A 20,272-nucleotide genomic window follows, 5' to 3' on the forward strand; every position below is an offset into this window, starting at 1 on the left:
ATGCCAATGAAACGGAGTACTGGTAGCCCCATCAGGGACGGACCGTTTCTTCAACTCCATCCTCCGTCAACCAAGAAGTTGTGCACCGCCTCGCACGACCTGGTCCACACCGTCTTGTGCGACCAGAAGCTGCACCGTGACTTCCATGGACACTCTCTCTCAAAGTTTGACGAGGAAGATGATTCGGGTATAAAATCAGGTGAAGGATAACCTGAGATTGGAATTGTAAATTATCGTCCTCGGAATAGCCTACCTGCATTGTAACGGTCATGGTGTAATGATCGCCACCAGTTGTTTGAGAGAAACGTTTTAATACGTGTCACTAGAAAAAGGAAGGGTTGAAATTTAAGGGTTGAAATTAAAACCACCAAAAAGACCGTGTATTTTGACCAGACAAAATGCTGTAGGCCTATCCTTAATCTAGATTCTCTTATTCTTTCTTTTCTCCTACCACACATTTTAGTAAAACATCTTTACTCATGAAAAGGTTTATATAAATATGGCTTTGAGAACCTTTTGTCTGCTCTGTTTTGATGAGTATAGAAAACCCTGTTGGTTTATTCTGTCATGGTTCATTTACCCAACTACCCATCTGGAAACTAACATGGCTCTGCTGCTCTGCTCAAACAGACAGGTCACTCACTCACTCACTCACTCACTCACTTTCACTCTCACTCTCACTCTCACTCTCTCTCTCTCTCTCTCTCTCTCTCTCTCTCTCTCTCCCATACTTCTTTAACCATCACTGTATATATCTCTCTCTGTCTCTGTCTCTCTCTCCCTCCCTCCCTTCCTCTCTCTCTCCTACAGAAGCCGAGGACAGCAATGAGACGCCATCATCAGAGGAGGACCCAGACCTTCTAGAGTATTCCAAAGATCTGACCTTCAAACAGACGTCTCCCAGGAAGAGCATCACTCAGATCATCAAGGACAAGAAGAAACAGACGCAGCTGACCCTTCAATGGTACACACTACCTTTAGTGACACACACACACACACACACACACACACACACACACACACACACACACACACACACACACACTTGGCCACTCCAAAAACAAAACATGGCATTATTTATTATGATGCTCTAAAGAAATCTATCAACAACCCTCTCGTTATACTTAATTTTTTACCGTCGTATATGTTGTTTGCTTTGTTTCTTGTTTCTTGTTACGTCACATTACACCAGTGTAAGAAAGTCAAATTCTTAAGCTTAATTTCCTGACATTGCAGCACAAGACAATAAAGCAATAGGCATAATTCAAGATAAAAAAGGGACAATAGTGAAGGACATAAGTGACAAATATGGCAGGATAACATTTGCAGACAATAAGGCAATAGGCATAACTCAAGATTTTAAAATTGTGACTCAAGTGGTCTACAGTGCACACATATTATACCCATGTCAGCATGGGTTCGAATCCGGCCCATGCCCTCTCTCCCTTCTTCTCCTTACTTTCCTGTCTGTCTTCACTGTATCTGTCCAATAAAATGAAAAATATGAGTGGGACTGCCCCACTCAGGAAAAAATAACTTAAAAAACATAAAAAAATAATAAAACAACAAAACATCAGATGTCTGTTTGCGTCCCGTAGGCTGGAGGAGAACTACATTGTGTGTGAGGGGGTGTGCCTGCCACGCTGCATCCTGTACGCCCACTACTTGGACTTCTGCAGGAAGGAGAAGCTGGACCCCGCCTGCGCCGCCACGTTTGGGAAGGTGTGTACGCGCAGGATTAAGATTAAGAAAAAAATATGAATTAAGATTATGATTACGATCACTTTGTTGCCCATTATCATGAGGTAACGGAAACACACACACATGCGTAATGTACATGCATAAATGCAGTTTATGGTTGCAGTCACCATTTAAGCGAGGGGGGTGCAGTCTGACAGGGTCTGATGGAGGGGACTGAACACACTGTCTTATTCCCGTTGCACATCAGACAATCCGGCAGAAATTCCCTCTTCTGACCACCAGGAGGCTTGGCACCAGAGGCCACTCAAAGTAAGACATCACGATCCCTGATCATACCTGAATGTAAACATTCTAGAATTAGAACATTAGCCATTAACATGTCAGCCAATTTGTCTCAATACCATTTACCTATATTTCCCGGCCTCCGACAGGTATCATTACTATGGGATTGGCATCAAAGAGAGCAGCGCTTATTACCACTCTGTCTACTCAGGAAAGGGCCTGACGAGGTGAGGCTGGTGGAGGTAGAAATCCGAGGACGGGCCCATTGTAATGCATGGAATAGAATGAGGAATATGATGCTGTATTAAACTCACCTGTTTGATTCCATTCCTCGTTTCATGGATGCCCATGTGTATTCACTGAGAGCTGTGTGTGATCGATCCCACAGCATGGAACTGTGAATAGGGTGAATTTGGTTAATGTGGGACATTGAGTAATGTGGGACATTGGTTAATGTGGGACATTGAGTAATCTGGGACATTGAGCAATGTGGGACATTGAGTAATGTGGAACATTGGGTAATCTGGGACATTGAGTAATGTGGGACGTTGGTTAATGTGGGACATTGAGTATTGTGGGACATTGGTTAATGTGGGACGTTGGTTAATGTGGGACGTTGGTTAATGTGGGACATTGAGTATTGTGGGACATTGGTTAATGTGGGACATTGGGTAATCTGGGACATTAGGTAGATTAATGTCCCACATTACCTGAATTCACCCTACAATCTTCCATGATTGTCATTGGATTTAATCTCAGATTTCTCCTTTGATTGTAGATTTTCAGGGAGCAAACTCAAGAATGAGGTAAGTTTTACCAGCTAAGACAATTATATTGATTTATTTCGTTTTCTAAGATATTTTTCTAGACATGAATCATCATATCTGTATAACATGTCTGTGAGATATTCCTGCTTGTTCATATTCTGTATGTTACAGGGAGGGTTCACACGGAAATATTCCCTCAGTTCCAAAACGGGAACGCTGTTACCAGAGTTCCCCTGTGCTCAGCACCTGGTGCTGCAAGGCTCTGTCTCCAAGGACAAGGTCTGGTGCATTCCATTCCATTTACATTTACATTTACATTTACATTACATTACATTACATGACATTTGCATTACATTGACTTTACATTACATTTACATTTACATTACATTCACATTTACATTTACACAACATTTACATTTACATTTATATTACATTTACATTCATATTCACATTCACATTCACATTTACTTTACATTTACATGACATTTAAATTACATTTACATTTACATTGACATTACATTTACATTTATATTTACATTTACATTACATTTATATGTACATTTACATTTACACAACATTTCCATTTATATTACATTTACATTACATTTCAGACATTTAGCAAATGCCCTTTTTTACAACAAGTACAAGTAAGTGAATCATCTATCCATCAGTCATTATAAGAAAAAACAAATCTATGCTAGGACCTGGGGCCATTGGCAGTCACAATGCAGTCGTAATCACAATGGAAGAATTACTTTAAAAAATAAAAAATAAAAAGTATTATACACAAAGACATTATTAGTATAAGCATTATTATACATTAAGGCCCACACACGCACGGACGCACACTCATACACACACACAGACACTAACACACACACACACACACACACACACACACACACACACACACACACACACATGATCGTACTAACTGTACATTGTTATGAATAATCTTGACATTATTTAATCTAGGTGGACACACTCATCATGATGTATAAAACACATTGTCAGTGCATCCTGGACAACGCCATCAATGTCAACTTCCAAGAGGTATACTTACCCTGAACCCTGACACTGCAAAGTCAGCTTTCAAAAACAATAAAATGGGGCAAAATGAACTGCCAAAAGAAGAGGAACATTTCACTTGCTATTCTTAAAATAAGTATAAAAAAAAAATAAGTAAAAAAAACAAGCATATATTGCCTTGATTTAAGATATTTAATGTTACTTAGATTTACTTTTTGCAGTGCACGTACCACTAGGTTGTACACTGACACTACTGTACCTTTCACCCCAGTCACACTGCTAGACACACCTGGGAATTCAGCAGCAATTTCTAGGAAAACCTTGGCATGAACCAGACTCTCGGTTCTCTGTTTCCTGTGTTCTAGATCCAGAACTTCCTGCTACATTTCTGGCAGGGCATGCCAGACCACCTGCTGCCCCTGCTGGAGAACCCCATCATAGTGGACATCTTCTGTGTGTGTGACTCCATACTCTACAAGGTTGGGCTTATCACTAGAAAACATCTTCTGTGTGTGTGACTCCATACTCTACAAGGTTGGGCTTATCACTAGAAAACATCTTCTGTGTGTGTGACTCCATACTCTAAAAGGTTGGGCTTATCACTAGAAAACATCTTCTGTGTTTGTGACTCCATACTCTACAAGGTTGGGCTTATCACTAGAAAACATCTTCTGTGTGTGTGATTCTATACTGTACACGGTAGGGCTTGTCTACATCTAGACATCTTCTGTGTGTGTGACAGAGCAGAGTCCTCATGTGTTGTTGTTGTTGTTGTTGTTGTTGTTGTTGTTGTTGTTGTTGTTGTGGATAGACAGTAATCTATTCATTCTGTGTCCTGTTCAGGTTTTGACAGACGTCTTAATTCCTGCCACCATGCAGGAGATGCCTGACAGGTAAAGTATTCATAATAATATTTTCTTTACTTGTAATTGTTTATATTTAGCACAGCCTATCACCTGTTTTAATATTTGTTATGAAGCCATTTGTTCTGTTATGTGTGACATAAGCGCTGTCACTGCTGACAACATCTGACAATCTGAACAATATGGCCGATTCCCTTTTCTACCCCACTCGCTTTGGAGCCAAGGCCTCTGATCAGAGCCACAAGCCATAGTGGTTGAAATCTTCCCCAATGAAATGGGACAACCCTTCAAGACCCTGATACGTCATCAGTAGTATCATAGAAAAGCATTGACGCTTGAGATTCATTCACAACTTACGCTATCAATCGATCAAACAAGTCATCAAATAAAAAAGAACAATGCTTCATTATCAGACCATGACAGAATAACGGCGCTCTGACCTGCATGAAACCTGTGCTCCTATCCTGCCAGTCTGCACTGATATAGGACAACAGTGCAACAACTTCGCGGCTGAACTTTAGTTAAATTTACGGCGTCATATGCCATCAAAGGGAAACATGGAAAAACGCATGACTTAAAGGGAGCGCAGATTTATTTTTATGACGTTCCGGAATCCGATGTGATAGGAACGCTGGAGAAACAGCCGCTGTCCACTGCATTAGTTAACTACATGTCCTTGATGAGTCTCCCGCTCACTGCTCTCCATCAAAAATGGCACATCCATCAATTACATAATAAAAACTGCTTGGATTAGATTGCGGGTTGTTTTGGTATAATAAGTGCTGCTATACAACTATAGCGTCATATACCATCAAGGGGGGAAAATTCGCGCCTATCATGCACATATCAGCCTAATGTTAGATAACTTTACATTAAATATGTCTACCATCATGCGTTGTCAAACGCCACAGGTAATCATTTATTTCTAAATAAACGATGATTGTACATCTCTGAAATGTGAATCGCGCACCGATGTATTTCTATGGGGAAGGCTGTGCTTGACGCTTCCATTGGACTGACGCCGGGGCAGAGGAACAGGGTGACTGTCACCCTGTGACAAATGCGCAGATATGACTGCTCCGGTGTCTTGCTTTGGTAGTCTAATGGAAGTACCCAGGTACCAGTCCTTTACTGCTAAACCCGAGCGCGCTGGACTGTGGAACTTTCTATGTTAAGCATAGGCACAGCACCTCGGCATAACAGCGATTTTTTTGTTATGCTTGTTGTAAAGAAAAGGTCTATAATGCATTGAAATGACATTAGTAGGTGTCATATGCCATCAGACATGGAAATATGTCATATGCGCGACTGTCATGCCTGTAACGTTAGGCACAGCACCTCGGCATAAAAGCGATTTTCTTTTTGTTATGCTTGTTATACTGTAAAGAAAAGGTCTATAATGCATTGAAATGACATTAAACTAAGGTAATAAGATGGTTATCCTAATTTTTCTGATCTTTATTAATAAGTAATTACAGAAAAAGTAAATGACATTTGTGTCTGTGTTCCGGATTAACTAGAGCGAAATAACATTTCTGTAGATGATTCGCAATGCATGCCGGAGGGTAGGGTCATGGCTCTGAATCAAACATGCACCCCGAATATCTCTAAACGAAGCCGTGGATAGCCCTCCCCCTTACCCCTAGCCCTCGATGAAAAATGAATTGGGTCACCACTACCCTAAACGTGAACGCACAAAACGGAGCCGAAGGGCTCAAAACGGAGGCGGAGGGGTGAATTGGGATCGGGCCTATGTGTGTCTCCAGTGTGTGTCTATGTGTGTCTCCAGTGTGTGTCTCCAGTCTCATGGCAGATATCTGACCCCTGTATGACCCCTGTGTGTCTCCAGTCTCATGGCAGATATCTGACCCCTGTATGACCCCTGTATGTCTCCAGTCTCATGGCAGATATCTGACCCCTGTATGACGCCTGTATGTCTCCAGTCTCCTGGCAGATATCCGTAACTTCGCTAAGCACTGGGAGCACTGGATACTGTCCTCATTGGAACATCTCCCAGAATGCCTTGCAGAGAAGAAACTTCCCATTGCACGGCGATTTGTGTCCTCCCTGAAACGTCAGACCTCCTTCCTACACCTGGCCCAGGTAAAACACTGACTACACCTAGCCCAGGTAAAACACTGACTACACCTATCCCAGGTAAAACACTGACTACACCTAGCCCAGGTAAAACACTGACTACACCTGGCCCAGGTAAAACACTGACTACACCTAGCCCAGGTAAAACACTGACTACACCTGGCCCAGGTAAAACACTGATTAACCATAAATAACCATATTTTTCATTATTATATTATTTTTAATTGTTTTTAATTGTATTTTAATCTGTTTTGGTGATGTTGTTTTGGTCCACCAGATCGCCCGTCCGGCGCTGTTCGACCAGAGCGTGGTGAACTCCATGGTGGTAGACATCGACAAGGTGGACCTGAACAGCATCGGGTCCCAGGCCCTGCTCACACTCTCCACCGGGGACCAGGACTCTGACCTCTACTCTGAATGTAAGACAGACCCTCATTAAAATATGGTTTATATCGAGTCAAGTCAAAGTTTATACATATATAATAGTATTATAACCATTGATAACCATATTCCTTATGACACGTGACCAGGGGAGTTATTCCATCAACATCGCTGAAGGAAAATCTAGGCTTATTTTGTTAAATTTCATGAGACTTAAGCCTGGATTTTCCTTTAGTGACGTTGGGGACCCCCTCTTGTCCCAGACCTCAACTCCGAATGTGAGACAGATACAAGAACACTCACCACCTAGATTGTTCCAAGTGGTCTATGTGGTATCTACCTAGCAACAACACTTTGATTGGCTACAAAATTAAGCAACATAATGTATGTATTTTGGTGAATTAAGTCACCCTTGACACAAAAACAATGAAATGCTGACAGTTTGGATGACTTCATTCACCCTCGGCACTGAATGAGTTATCAAAATATGGTTTATATCAAGTCAAGTCAAAGAGTTTTGGTCATATGCACAGGATACAGTTGTACATTGTACAATGAAAAGCTTCCGACTACTCGACAGTGACGTAAGGATTGAAATAAAATGAACTAAACATTTTATTGCGACATTAAAATAAAAACATGGCTACAGTATATGTGAATTCCTGGTTATAGGCTTTTGAATGATGTTATTTCCTGTAATCACTGTAAATCGTCTTTATAATTTACTTAGTGTTGTAAAGATAACAGTTAACAAACCCAATTAACCAAAACCAAACAGTCCTCTCAGTCAACCAAACAATGTTCCTGTGTTCCAGATGATTCCATCACGGTGTTCCAGCAGCTGAAGGACCTCCTGAAGAAGAACGCTACGGTAGAGGCCTTCATCGAGTGGCTGGACACTGTGGTGGAGCAGAAGGTCATCAAGGTAGGCTGCTGCTGCTGCTGCTGTTGCTGCTGTGGTGCTGCTGCTGCTGTGGTGCTGCTGCTGCTGTGGTGCTGTGGTGCTGCTGCTGCTGTGGTGCTGCTGCTGCTGTGGTGCTGTGGTGCTGCTGCTGCTGTGGTGCTGCTGTGGTGCTGCTGCTGCTGTGGTGCTGCTGTGGTGCTGTGGTGCTGCTGTGGTGCTGCTGTGGTGCTGCTGCTGCTGTGGTGCTGTGGTGCTGCTGCTGTGGTGCTGCTGCTGCTGTGGTGCTGCTGTGGTGCTGCTGCTGCTGTGGTGCTGTGGTGCTGCTGTGCTGCTGTGGTGCTGCTGTGCTGCTGTGGTGCTGCTGTGGTGCTGCTGTGGTGCTGCTGCTGCTGTGGTGCTGCTGCTGCTGTGGTGCTGCTGCTGCTGTGGTGCTGTGGTGGTGCTGCTGCTGTGGTGCTGCTGCTGCTGTGGTGCTGTGGTGCTGTGGTGCTGCTGCTGCTGCTGTGGTGCTGCCGTGGTGGTGGTTGTTGTTGTTTATGTTGTTGTTGTGGTGGTGGTTGTTGTTGTTGTTGTTCTGGTGGTTGTGTGGTTGCTGTGGTTGTTGTTGAATGACCTCTCTCTCTCCACCCCCACCCCCCTCTCTCACTCTCCCCTCTCTCTCTCTCTCTCTCTCTCTCTCTCTCATCCCTCTCTCTTCTCTCTCTCTCTTTCTCTCTCTTTCTCTCTTCTCTCTCTCATCTCTCCCTCTCTTATCTCTCCCTCTCTCCCTCTCCCCCCCCTCCTTTCCTCTCTCCCTCTCTCTCTTCTCTCCAGCCTGGTAAGCAGAATGGACGCTCTATAAAGAAGAGAGCCCAGGACTTCCTGTTGAAGTGGAGTTTCTTCGGAGCGAGGGTCATGCACAACCTCACGCTGAACAACGCTGCTAGCTTCGGTAAGAAAAGACCTCATCACCTACAAGTTTTTTCTGCTTTATTGGGATAGAGACAGTAGAGATTGACAGGAAGGTTGAGAGAGAGAGAGAGAGAGAGAGAGAGAGAGAGAGATAAATAGAGACAGTAGAGATTGAACATCTCTATCACGACGACTGCCAATGGCCCCTGACCAACGTCACTGAGGGTGGAGGGGGGGGGGGGGGGGGGTTGTACATCAGCCACTCAGGTCCTTCTGTCCAGCTCTGACCACAACGCCACACTGAGTCATAAACGCTAATGGCCCCCGGCCCCCATGTAAACACAACACTATCTGTGTGGCGCGTGCTGTGTGTGTGTGTGTGTGTGTGTGTGTGTGTGTGTGTGTGTGTGTGTGTGTGTGTGTGTGGAGAGACAGACCATTCCTCTCCTCCCTCTCTCCCTCTCCTCTCTCATCTCCCTTCTCTTCTCTCCCCTGTCCTCTCCTCTCTCTTGTCATCTCATCTCCTCTTCTCTCCTCTCTCCTGTCATCTCATCTCCTCTTCTCTTCACTCCTCTCTCCTCTCCCCTCCTCTCTTCTCCTCTCCCACCCCTCCTCTCCTCTCCCAGCCCTCCTCTCTCCTCTCCTCTCCCACCCCTCTTCTCCTCTCCTCTCATGTGACCACACAGACCAAATGACACATAAAACTCACAAACATTGTCTTTAGAACTTTAGAACATTTTATTTTTTTAAATATACAGTTTACATAAAACTCACAAACATTGTCTTTAGAACTTTCCAAACATTTCCAAACATTGTCTTTTTTTTATATATACAGTTGCCTTCATTTTCTCTTGCACTTTGACTGCCAATGGCACTTGTTCTTACGGAAGGTTTTTACTGACGATGACTATTGTATAGTTGATTCACTTACTTAAACAAATGTACTGATTGTATATCACTTTTGGATGAAAGATCATAAGCACTTATGATAGGTGGCCACTACTCTGGGAGCTGTGTCAGCTGTCAGCTGTGTGTGTGTCAGGTTGGTAGAGGCTGCCTATTGTGACATGACTTTAACATGTTGGACCTATGGAAAAATAAACTATGAAATGTTTTCTTTTCAGCTGTGGAAAAAATATGATGTTGAGATCAGGAGCATTGGAGCACTTTGAGCTGCAACATTTGCAGGAAAAGCACTATACAAATAAAAGTTATTATTATTATTATTATTATTATTATCAAGTTGTGTGTGTGTGCGTGCATGTATTGCATGTGTGTGTGCGCATGTGTGTGTGTGTGTGTGTGTGTGTGTGTGTGTGTGTGTGTGTGTGTGTGTGTGTGTGTGTGTGTGTGTGTGCAGGGTCGTTCCACCTGATCCGTATGCTGTTGGATGAGTACATCCTGTTGGCCATAGAAACGCAGTTCAACAACGACAAGGAACAAGACCTGCAGATGCTGCTGGACAAGTACATGAGGAACGCAGGTACCACACACATGTTTTTATTTTATTTTATTGGACAGGTATAGTGAAGACAGACAGGAGAGTAAGGGCGAGAGGGCATGTCAACAGGGCATGGACTGGATTCGAACCCATACTATTATTAAAGATATATCAAATATTAGTATTATAACTTATTACTCTTAATTTACTTTGAACTATTACTGAATTCATGTGTTTATTAGTAATGCTTTTATTACTATGCTGTTTTTGATTATGGAAGAAGAAAATAAATCAACTAGTAACTGAAGGTTGAAGGAGCATGGACAGTTGTTGTCGTTGTTGTTGTTTTTACCTAATTTTAATTACAGTTTTGTATTTTCAAATACAAGGAAATAGACAATCATGGGGAGATTCAGAATGAACAGATTTAATGAAAACAAACTAAAGATAAAAGAGTTAGAGGGGAGGACAAGAGAAAGAAGGATGATTGGTTCATGAAGGTGTGATGTCATCATCTCCAGATGCCAGCAAGGCAGCGTTCACGGCCTCTCCTAGTTCCTGTTTCCTGGCCAATCGAAACAAGCCCAGCGTCGCCATGGCCAATGACCTGTCTGTGAAGAACGAGTCGATGACGGAACACGCCTACATGAGCCTCTCATCCAATCATCAGGGATTAGGCGGAGCCAACTTGGCCGTCTACCAGCAGGCGGATGCAGACGGGTTCACCATGACAGGTGCTAAGATGTCTGTCAGGTTGACAGGTGTTAAGATGTCCCCTAGGTTCACTATGTCAGGTGCTAAGATGTCTGTCAGGTGTTAAGATGTCCCCTAGGTTCACTATGTCAGGTGCTAAGATGTCTGTCAGGTTCATTATGACAGGTGCTAAGATATCTGTCAGGTTCATTATGACAGGTGCTAAGATGTCTGTCAGGTTCATTATGACAGGTGCTAATATATCTGTCAGGTTCATTATGTCAGGTGCTAAGATGTCTGTCAGGTGTTAAGATGTCTGTCAGGTTCACTATGTCAGGTGCTAAGATGTCCGCCAAGTGTCATGGTGTGAATTAAAGCCAGTGGCTGTGTGCCGTCTGTTTTCTACGCTCTTTCTATTGGCTTAATGAAGGCCAAGTTTGACGTGTTGGTCCGCCAGACTTTTCACACATTTGTGACACGTTCTAATGCTTTGGTCTTCGGGATCTGATCTAATGATCAGACTTTTCTTTAGAAAAATGTAACTACATTTCAGAGTTGTTGAAAGTCAATGACACATCGCTAGTCAACTAACACAGCTTGTTTTGTGAGCCTGCTCAGTTGGTAGAGCATGGCGCTAACAACACGTTGTGGCTAACCACAGGTTGTGGGTTCATTTCCCGCTGGGACCATATGTACTGAAATGTATGCACTCACTGCAATGTAAAGCCTGGTACACACATAAAGATAATTTTGGCCCAATTTCCCCTCTTCCGACCAAGGGCAGCAAACGCCCGATTATCGGATGGCTCTAAAAATTATCCTACAAGATTATCCTGTGGTAAATTTCTCCCGACAATCTGCTCGGAAAATGGTCGGGGCCGACGATCGTAAATATTAAATGTATTCAATATTTACGATCAAAAATCCTCCTCAACTCGCGGGTCCGATTGTGACGTGGAATGGAATGTAGCCAATCAATAAGTTGACTGACGCGTCTTCTTCTTTTCGTTCTTCAGAACTTTATTTGACCTGTCGCATGGCTGCCTCATACAAGTGATGGACAGATCTTTGTATGTGGTGTGCTGTATTGGGAATATCGGAGCACACCACACACAATACGATCAAAACTGTTCAATCCATGATTTTTTATCTTCATGTGTGGGGTCTCTCTCAGATAAAAAATCTGTTAACCACTCCGTCCTGGACTACCACAGCTCCATCACACACTTCACTAGGTGGTGTGAGGACAACCATCTCCACCTCAATGTGAGTAAAACTAAATAAATCATCATTGGTCCCCCCACACCACAGTGCCCAATTATCATCAACACCCAAGCAGTTGAAATGGTCGACAGTTTTAAATACCTCAGAATTACACTGGACAATAAACGTAGTTTCAACCAACACACCACCGATATCTTTAAAAGGAGCCAACAAAGATTATCTGTCATCCGCAAACTTAAAGGACTGTATGTTCCCCCCCCCTTCTACTACTGTACCAGAGCATTATCCAGCCCATCCTCATGTACTGTTCCTCCTGCTTCTTCAACATGCTCACAGTCATCAACCGGGCCAAACTCACACGCATCACCAACACTGCTGCCAGGATAATTGGACTCCCCACACCCAACCTCACAGCACTAAACAACAGGGCCATCTCACACATCGCAACCACAATAGAACAGGACATCACCCACCCACTCAATCTGTACCTCGCCCCACTGCCATCCGGGCGTAGATACAGAACACTAAGGTGCAAAATGGCCCGCTTTGGCAAAAGCCTGATCCCCGCAGCCATTGTTGCCTTAAATAACCGACCACGCTGAGTGTGTGTACTTATGTATCTGTCATGTGTAGTGCTGTCTGTTGTTGTCTGTGTTATACGGTGTTGTATACTGTACAGTGGTGTGAAAATGAATTTCCCCCTGGGGACAATAAGTCTAATCTATCTAATCTAAGATTTTGAAAATCTTTATGTGTGTACCAGGCTTAAGTCGCTTTGGATAAAAGTGTCAGCTAAATGGCATCCATTACTATGTTGTGTATAGACTCACTCACAGTCTCTCTTTACTCTGGCATATGTGACAGCAGCTGGTGAAACCGGGAACAAGTTGCCAACCAATCAAAATGTTCAGACTTTTATTCTGAGAAATGTAAATACATTTCAGCGTTGTTGAAAATCAATGACATACTCGCTAGTCAAGCCAAAATATTGCAATGCAATGGATTCGGTGAGTAATCCCCACTACTCTATATTAACGTCGGTTGGCGACTTGTTCCCGGTTTCACCAGCAGCTGTCACATATTGTAACGTTTACTGTCTTCTTAAGCCCGGGGACGTGCGATGCGACGTCGCACGACAACGATCTACGACAACAATCGCTTCTCAATGCACACGGAGTGCGACCGACGTCGCACAACAACATTCGATTCTCAATTCACACCACTGACCAGACAGGCTGATTACTATAGGCTCTAGGTTCGAAGAGGACGATGACAAGCTGCTGACAAGCTGATGACACTAATTCAAAGCCACAGGGAGCTCTTCGACCCCAGTTATGAGTGCTATAAAGATACGATCAAAACTGACCACGCTTGGAGAGCAATTTCTCTGGCAATCGGATTCTCTGGTAAGTTATGTTAGCTAAGTAGCGAGCTACCTGAGATAACTAACCAATGAAAAATGTATGTCTTAAGACAGCGATGTGTGTCACAAGTTAACCAAGTAATTTATTTAACCATTGTGTCACCATTAATGTATAAAACGTGGGAAGGCGTGTCATGCCACATAGCTACACGGCCCATCTCATATGGGATTACAAGACACCTATATTACATAATAATAATAATCAAGCATGTAAGCACAATATGCCCAGTTGTATATTGTAGAAATTGTGGAAGCAAGGCAAGCAATATTGGGTAGGATTGTTAGAGCCTATAGTGATCAGCCTGCCTGGTCGGTGGTGTGAATTGAGAATCGAATGTTGTCGTGCGACGTCGGTCGCACTCCGTGTGCATTGAGAAGCGATTGTTGTCGTGCGACGTCGCATCGCACGCCGTGTGCATTGGGCTTTATTTTAAACATTATACCAATTCCACTTTTGGACAAACAAGGTTGACTTATTGATTGACTGTTCAGACATAGATTTGAGAAAGTTGCTCGCATTTTTAAGGTTTGCTTCAGGCTGCCATTTCCATTAACAGCTACAGTGGAGTTTACATTGTGTGTTCTAAAAGCCACTTCCACACCTCAGGGGCAACTAAGGCTGTGTCCTTCCTGCTGGCCCCAGAGGGTATCAAAAAAATTAAAAAAGAAAGTTATGTTGATTTGAATCCCCAGGTCAGATGGACTACTCCCAGCCCAGCGGCCCTCTCATGACTCCGCCCATCTCCCCCGCCATGGTGAACAGAGGCAGTGTCATCAACCAAGCCCCCATGTCCGTACGACCCCTGACCTCCTGCCCCCCCGCCGCCTCCACCCTCCCCCTCCAGCCCCCCCACCTCCCCTGCAGCCAGGGCTACCCAGACACCCTCTACCAGGCCCTGCCCCCCCCCGGCTCCACCGGCAGCCCCGGCTACTACCCCCCCACCGCCAACACCACCTCCACCTCCGGCTACCAGGGGGTGTTCAGACACCACCAAGCCCAGAACCCCGCCCCCGGCCTGGGCTCCACCCAGGGCTACCACCACCCCCGCTACCACCCGCCCTACGGCGAGCAGCCGCCCCTGGGGGGGGGGGGCTTCAACAGCAGCTGCGCCGTGTCCTACGGGTCGTCCAGGCCCGCGCCGGGGTACGGACAGGCTGGACCGGACCCAGGCATGGGGGAGGCCCCTGGGGTGCAGCTGCTGGAGCCTGGGGGGTACAGCTTCGCTGTCGGGGGAGGGTTAAATGCTGGAGGGTGCCAGGGACCGGTCTACTCAGCCGCAGGACACAGCGGTAAGGATGGTTACTCTCTCTCTCGCTCTCTGCGTCTGACAGGAACACAACTAGGAGAAGGGCTTTGATAACAGGGAATGCTACTTAGACTTGATTGTGTTGTTATAATAATAATAATAATAATAATAATACATTATATAGCACTTTTCTAGACACTCAAAGACGCTTTACAAACTGAAAAGATCGAGTAGTAATAATAAAAAGAAACAAAAATAAATAAAAGAAAGTATAGGGGCCTAAATAAGGTAGTGCTGGAGAGGGTTAACTGGTGAAAGCAAGCTTGAAGAGGTGGTTTGGTCGGCAGACCTGAGGCAACGGGAGGGGGTGTGGAGGGGGACGAGGTCGGCAAGGTAGGAGGGGGCCAGATTGTTGATGGCTTTGTAAGTGGTGAGTAGGATTTTGAATTGGATCCTGTATTTGACCGGGAGCCAGGTTTGGAGGACAGGGGTGATGTGGTCACGGCGGCGAGTGGAGGTGAGCAGACGGGCAGCAGAGTTCTGGACATATTGGAATTTGTTTAAGATGTTATTAGGCAAACCGTAGAGGATGCTGTTGCAGTATTCAAGTCGGGAAGTTATGAGGGCGTGGATGAGTGTTTCAGCAGCGGAAAAGGACAGGGAGGGTCAAATGCGGGCAATGTTCCTGAGGTGGAAAAATGCAAAAATGTTGTTGTTGTTAATGCAGGTCTGGCCCTAAGACTTTTGTGGCCCTAATCAAATGTTTTGGTTTGGTCATCCATAAATGAAAATCTGTACGTCACAAATCTGCAGAATGTTAACATACCTGGAGACATTCGTCATTTTTGTAGACAGGCGTCACTGTTATGATAGCTAGCTAAACTTACCTTCTACCTCTCTGTTGATGATCTACCTCTATCATGATCTACCTCTCTGTTCATGATCTACCTCTATCATGATCTACCTCTGTTCATGATCTACCTGTATCATGATCTACCTCTATCATGATCTACCTCTATCGTGATCTACCTCTATCATGATCTACCTCACTGTTCATGACCATGTTATATATGATCGACCCCTGCCACCCCGTTGACTCTCTTTGGCTAATAACCATCACGTTGACGCCTGTCTACAAAATATGTCTCAAGTTTTGTTGACATTCTGCAGTTTGTGACATACAGAGTTTCATAGTGTATTGGGTCATGACTGTTGACTGAAATGTGCATGTGACTCTCTGTGTGTGTTTGGTCCCAGGTTACTATGGCAACAGTTACCTGGACAGCCAGCGGCTGGGCTCCATGGTGGACCAGCACGTGTCCGTCATCAGCAGCATCGGTAGCCTCCGCCCCTCCGGCCCTCCCGCCCCGTACGGAGACGTCCACGACCCCCTCAACCTGCTGGGCGGCACAGGGCGCAAGGCAGGGTCCGGTGGGGGCGGGGTGGGGGGGTACTACTCTGAAGCTGACACCCTGGGGGGCCACAGTACTGGAGGTGAGGGAGAGAGAAGGAATCCATCAATTAATTGATTGATTGATTGATTGATTGCGTTTATACTGCACCCTTCTAGACACCAAAAACGCTCACATTACATTTACATTTTTGGCATTTAGCAGACGCCTTATTCCAAATCAACTTACAATCAATACATTTGACTAAGCAACTGAATCATCAATTCACCAGTCGTAGCAGGAAGAGTAATCTAGCTCAGGCCAGGGGCCATTGGCAGTCGTCGTGGTAGAGGAAGAAAGAAAGATTATAATTTGTTTGTTTGTTTTTTAATAGACACTGGAGAAACAGTACAAGTGGGGATGTAGACATCTTAGGAGACACATTATAGGGGGAAGCAGGTGTCTCAGGAGACACAGTATAGAGTAAAGCAGATGTCTCTGGAGGAGCAGTTAAGGAGTGTAGCAGCCACTAAGCACCAGAACGCTCTGGGAAAATGTTATCACACAATGATAACTAGTTAGTTATTTTACATCGTCAACATCATCACTAACATTCATACAAGAGACTTTGCTTTTGACTGTCCTGTAGGTCAGATATTTGACACATTCTAATGTGTGATCGGACTTTTCTTTTTCGAAAAATGTCTGTGTTGTTGAAAATCAATGACAAATCGCTAGTCAACTAACATAGCTTGTTTTGTGAGCTTGCTAACAATGTAAAGTACTGTTAAGTAGTGTTATAGTTAACTAGGTAGCAGTGGGGATTACTCACCGAATCCATTGCATTGCACTATTTTGGCTTGACTAGCGAGTTTGTGTTGTGATTCTCAACAACATTGAAACGTAGTTCCGTGTTTCAAAAGAAAAGTCTGAACATTTTGATTGGTTGCCGACATGCGGACCAAATTACCAGACTGTGTCAGATATGTGTGAGGTTCTGTTAGTGAACCACTTCAGATCAGCCATCGATGAGTTGGAAGTTGGGTTTCTGTTCTATGCTGGTGTGTTTTATTCCAGTAAATGTCAGAGAGAATGTTGTTTTTTGTTTCTTTCTGTGAAGACATTCTGTCTTTGTTTCTTCCTCTAGCTCCTCCCATCTCGTCCTCCATCTCCGCCCCCTGCATGTACGGAGGCCCCGCCCAGTTCCACTCCCAGGATGCACTGCTGCCCCACCGGGGGCCGTCAGAGGTACGAGACATGTTGGGACAGACATCGCTGCCCCCCATCAACACTGTGTTCATGGGCTCTGGAGGGGGGGGGCCCTGACCTGGATGAGGGTTGGGGGTGGGAGTGCTGACCTGCCTAGGGAGGAAGGGGGTGGGGTGGAAGGGGTGTGGAGGCTGACCTGCATGGGGAGGGACTAATGGGGGGGAGGGGGCTGACCTGGATGGGGAGGGAGGGGTGGGGGTGACCGACCTGGATGGGGAGGGGCTAATTGGGGGGAGGGAGGGGTCTGACCTGGATGGGGAGGGGCTGATGGGGGGTAGGGCTGGGGTGGCTGACCTGCCTAGGGAGGAGGGGAGTGGGGGTTGACCTGCCTAGGGAGGAGGGGAGTGGGGGGTGACCTGCCTAGGGAGGAGGGGTGGGGGGGGGGCTGACCTGGATGGGGAAGAGGGAGTGGGGGGAGTGGGGGGAGGATGTCTCATTGTTATAATGAAGTGAGTGAGGAAATGAAATTAATTCAGACTTCTTAGTACATGGTCACGGATGTAAATACCTTTAGAATAACCCCAACTGAAGATGTATCTGTTATTTGAAATATTCCATGTTAGAAAGATTGCATTCATTATGACCGGTTTATATGTATCATTTTATTTATTTAATTTGTCTGTGTATTACAGCAATGTTAGAAAATGTATGTACAGTACTTGACATCTATATCTTAGTGTAGAAATTATCGAAACACCACCACTATTTTTAAACAAATAAGAAGGACTTGTTTGTCTTCAGTTCCTTGTCTGCCATTTAATAAATGTACATTTGGAGATGAAAGTTAGTCGTGCTTCAATGCCCAAACGAGAACTTTGATTGTTCATAATATCGCCTAATGTCTATTTATCGCCTAATGTCTATTTACATTTACACTTGACATTTAAGTAATTCAGCCGCACCCTCCACTGGCCCCCTGTAGCAGCTCGCATTAGATTCAAGACCGTTGTGCACGCCTACTGGGCGGCAAAGAGAACTGTCCCTTCCTATATGCAAGCAATGGTCAGCCCCCATGCACCTGCCCGTTCACTGCTCCACCTCTGCTGGCCGACTGACACCACTGCCTCTATGGGGATGCAGCAGTCGCACTACCCGGTCACGGCTTTGCATTGTCCTGGCTCCCCGCTGGTGGAACGAGCTCCCCACCGCTGTCAGGACTGCAGAGTCACTACCTATCTGCTGTCAGGACTGCAGAGTCACTACCTGTCTGCTGTCAGGACTGCAGAGTCACTACCTATCTTCCACTGTAGGCTGAAGACCTCCATCTCTTCAGGCTACACCTCAACTGTCCCTTGTGAAACCTCCCCAACCCCCTGTTCAGTTTCTCGACTGTATTAACAAAATAAAATCTTCCTTCTTCTAGCATTATGACTGCCAACATTATGACTGCCCTGGCCCGAGCAGGTATTACTTCTCTTGTGATGACTGATGGATAGATGATTCACTTAGTTAAACAAATATATTTGTTGTAAGTCGCTTTGGATAAAGACGTCTGCTAAATGTCTAACATGTAAATGTAAAAGTAGCCAACGCTTTTATCCAAAGCGACTTACAATAAGTACTGTATATCTAAGTAAGTGAATCAACTACAGTTACAGCTACAGTATATATAGTATATCAGCTACAGTATATATGTATATACAGTATATATAGTACATCAGTCATCGTAAGTAGAACCTTTGAGAAGATCATCAGCAGTCACAGTGAGAAAGGAAGGAATAATATTTTGAATTGTCTCCTGAGAGTTCATTCATTCATTCATTCATCTATCCACTCATCCATCTATTCATCCACCCAGCCATCCATCCATCCATCCATTGTCCCAGAGAGAGCTGAGGGAGTTAGGATACCCGTGTGTGGCAGGCAGCTCCCCTAGGTCGTCCTCAGTCCGCTGGTCAACACCCCCCAAACAACATCCTTATCTTCCCTCAGCCCTGCGGTCAACAACCCCCAAACAAAACCCATATCTTCCCTCAGGACGGTGGTCAACAACCCCCAAACAACCCCCATATCTTCCCTCAGGACGGTGGTCAACACCGCCCAAACAACACCCTTATCTTCCCCCAGGACGGTGGTTAACACCCCCCCCCCCCCTTATCTTTCCACATTGAAAGCCGGCTGACAGACCTCCTGAACACACGACAGTTTAATGGTCCAACTGGACCTCCAGCAGACAAGGCAGAGCAGGCCACAGATTACAAGCCGGAAGCCCAACTGAAGAAGCCAGTCGGATCAAAGTTGGAGGCTTTATCTGGCGATTATTTGATTTCTCCGCGGCACAATGGAACGAGATATGGAACTGATAAGATATGAAAGGTGTTGACCAGAAACCAGAACCAACAACAGCCACATTAAACCCACAGCCAGCCTGCCTTCGCCCGGGCCGGGCTGTTTGTATACACACACCCGGACCCCACCAGAAACAAAGATTGTTTTATCCTTCCCCCAGATTGTCTAAATTGAGCTTTGTTAGCTTTGCTAGCCGTGGGGGAGCAGATGGGAGTCTATAAACCCATAATCAGTAACATTAGATCGAGGCGTTTGTGTTTGTGTGGTCACAAATGATATCCTTTCAAAGCGTAATATAACTTTATTTAAATGCCCCTGACGTGGGTACATACTGGCTTACGGACTGAAGGGTGAATGCTGCATTTGTCTACAGCGCAGAG

At 45.0% G+C, this 20,272-nt stretch overlaps 1 protein-coding gene across 1 annotated transcript; it reads left to right on the top strand.

The window, feature by feature from the left end:
• Window positions 1–17,660, top strand: rfx6 (regulatory factor X, 6; the record flags this gene model as incomplete). The annotated part of the gene is made up of 19 exons (XM_080525547.1): window positions 1–199; window positions 811–964; window positions 1,599–1,722; window positions 1,949–2,010; window positions 2,133–2,210; window positions 2,762–2,789; window positions 2,922–3,029; window positions 3,726–3,803; window positions 4,145–4,258; window positions 4,623–4,672; window positions 6,586–6,745; window positions 7,017–7,158; window positions 7,936–8,045; window positions 8,838–8,955; window positions 10,276–10,398; window positions 10,878–11,090; window positions 14,390–14,986; window positions 16,201–16,437; window positions 17,482–17,660. The coding sequence occupies 19 exons, from the start codon at window positions 1–3 to the stop codon at window positions 17,658–17,660; spliced, it is 2,874 nt and encodes a 957-aa protein (XP_080381673.1).
• Between the last annotated feature and the right edge of the window lie 2,612 nt (window positions 17,661–20,272).

Source organism: Nansenia antarctica, assembly GCF_963989245.1.
Source record: "Nansenia antarctica genome assembly, chromosome: 1".
NCBI classification, from domain to species: domain Eukaryota; kingdom Metazoa; phylum Chordata; class Actinopteri; order Argentiniformes; family Microstomatidae; genus Nansenia; species Nansenia antarctica.